General features: G+C 59.3%; 1 protein-coding gene across 1 annotated transcript; it reads right to left on the bottom strand.

Moving 5' to 3' along the window:
• Positions 1-959: 959 nt before the first annotated feature.
• On the bottom strand, positions 960-1,259 carry LOC308549571 (late cornified envelope protein 3D-like; the record flags this gene model as incomplete). Its single annotated transcript, XM_081122351.1, has 1 exon — positions 960-1,259. The coding sequence occupies one exon, from the start codon at positions 1,257-1,259 to the stop codon at positions 960-962; it is 300 nt and encodes a 99-aa protein (XP_080978477.1).
• Between the last annotated feature and the right edge of the window lie 731 nt (positions 1,260-1,990).

Below are 1,990 nucleotides of genomic sequence, written 5' to 3'. Positions count from 1 at the left end.
AAAAAAGGTCCCTGCGTCCCAGAGGGTTGGGGGCATTAACTGAAGAACCTTGTGCCAACACCTGGAATCATGCCTGGCTCATATAAGTGCTTAGGGAATATTTGATATTATGATTATTTTTGGTTTTAAAACCAGCACCATTTCTCAGATCCACTTTTCTCTTCTTTCCAAGTTTCTCACACCAGACACTTCCTCACGGCCCCGGTTCTCCCGCATCTACAGCCTCTTCAGTTCCCGCCTTGTCACTGCCCCCAGCTGCCGACTGAGACGCCGAGTTAATCATCCCGAGGCCTTTCCTCCCTCCCTGTCTCTCAGCAACTTCTCCAGCAGCTTCCGACTCCTTGCTCCCGATCCCGTCCTTCGTTGGGGATCCTGGCACACCCACCCCCTGTGCTCTGATGGTGAAGTCGCCCCCAGCAGAGTCTGGGGTTCAGTCAGACCGTTCCCCACACCCTGTTATGGGATCCCCTCCTTTCCTCGGCGGGGTTGAAACCAGTACCCTTCCTCCTCCTGTCCCACCCTAAAGTGTCCCACAGCCCTTTCGGAGGAAAGGGAACTGCTGTTTCTTCTGGTCTAGAGTCAGGATCTGTCTCTTCCCCAAGCTGGTGGTGGCCTGAGATACAGAGGGGGCGACAGACCCCAGAGCAACCTGGGTTGGAAAAAGTCAAAGAGCCAGTGGTGCTGAGGAAACAAAAACTTTATTTTGCACAGGGCCAGACAAGGGCGATGATAACTGAGGGGGTGATGTTGCAGGTCTGGCAGAGCTAGAGGCGGGCGCTCTGCGGGCCCTGGACAGAGGATGGAAAGAGCCACCGAGGACACTCAGAGCTCTCCAGAAGCATCTCAGCTCGGGCCAAGGTCACAGAGATGCAGGAACGGAGGGGGAACTCGCTCGGCAGAGGCTGGTCCCCGGAACTTGGTTTCCTCTGAAATCACTGGTCTCAGCATCAGAGGCCAGGTCAGCAGCAGCCCCCAGAGCCATGACCACAGCCAGAGCCCCCGGAGCTCTGACCACTGCCCCTGTCACAGGAGTTGGACCTCTGGCGCCTGCACCCGTGGGACCTGCGGTGGTGCCTGTGGTGGCTCAGGCAGCAGCCTCCCTCGGAGCTGGGGCCACAGCCGCCCCCAGAGCTAATAGCACAGCCAGAGGCTGGGGGCAAACACTGTGCCGGGCTCTTCGGGGGGCACTTGGGGGAGGGGCACTTGGGGGTGCACTTGGGAGGGGGCTGGCACTGCTGCTGGTTCTGCTGGCAGGACATCTCGGCAGGAGGTGAGTGAGCTGCGTGATTAAAGGGAAAGGTCAGTGCCAGGCTCCAGGCCAGCGAACCCCCGTGAATGTCAGGAAGCCCCTGCTCCTCCCACCAGCCGCCTCCTGAGCCATGATGTCAGGGGAGAAAGAAACGATATCAAGTCAAAATGACCAGAGAAGACATGTCCCTCACTTGGCCTCCTTCCAAAAATAATTCTGATCTCCTCCCATGGCCTCCACATCTGTCTGTCCCCACAGGAACATGGAAGCAAATGTACCCCAGCAACACCTCCTGGAGAATGCCTGTGGCAAGTGGGCATCTTTCAGGATGAAGAGGGGAGGGGACGCTGACAGCAGGGCCCCGGCAGGTCACAGGCCCGGCCGCATGCCACACAGCTTCCCTGCTCAGGTCCCTGCTCTATCCCCTGCTGCCCTCCAAGGTCCCCTTCCTGCTGCCTCCCCACCAGACACCGCTGCTTCCCTCTCCCCCCTAAGGCCCGGGCCGTCTTCCCTGCTCTCCCTCCGGAGGCCTGTCCCCTCCCAGACACTCACCTGATGCGGAGGAGGCAGGAGAAGCCGTTGCTGGGTGGCTGTGGATGGGGAGCCCAGGGCAGGAGCCCTTTTATCCTGTGCTGGGCTCGTGACACAGGGCCCGAGCATGCTGCTGCTTTCACAAGCAGGGGAGGTGACAGTGTCACACTCCCATCCCAGGTCTCCAGCTTCTTCCTGCACACATGCCAA

Source organism: Miniopterus schreibersii, assembly GCF_964146895.1.
Source record: "Miniopterus schreibersii genome assembly, chromosome: 19".
NCBI classification, from domain to species: domain Eukaryota; kingdom Metazoa; phylum Chordata; class Mammalia; order Chiroptera; family Miniopteridae; genus Miniopterus; species Miniopterus schreibersii.
The sequence above is the reverse complement of the archived record's forward strand: the minus strand, read 5'-3'. Positions and strand labels throughout refer to the sequence as shown.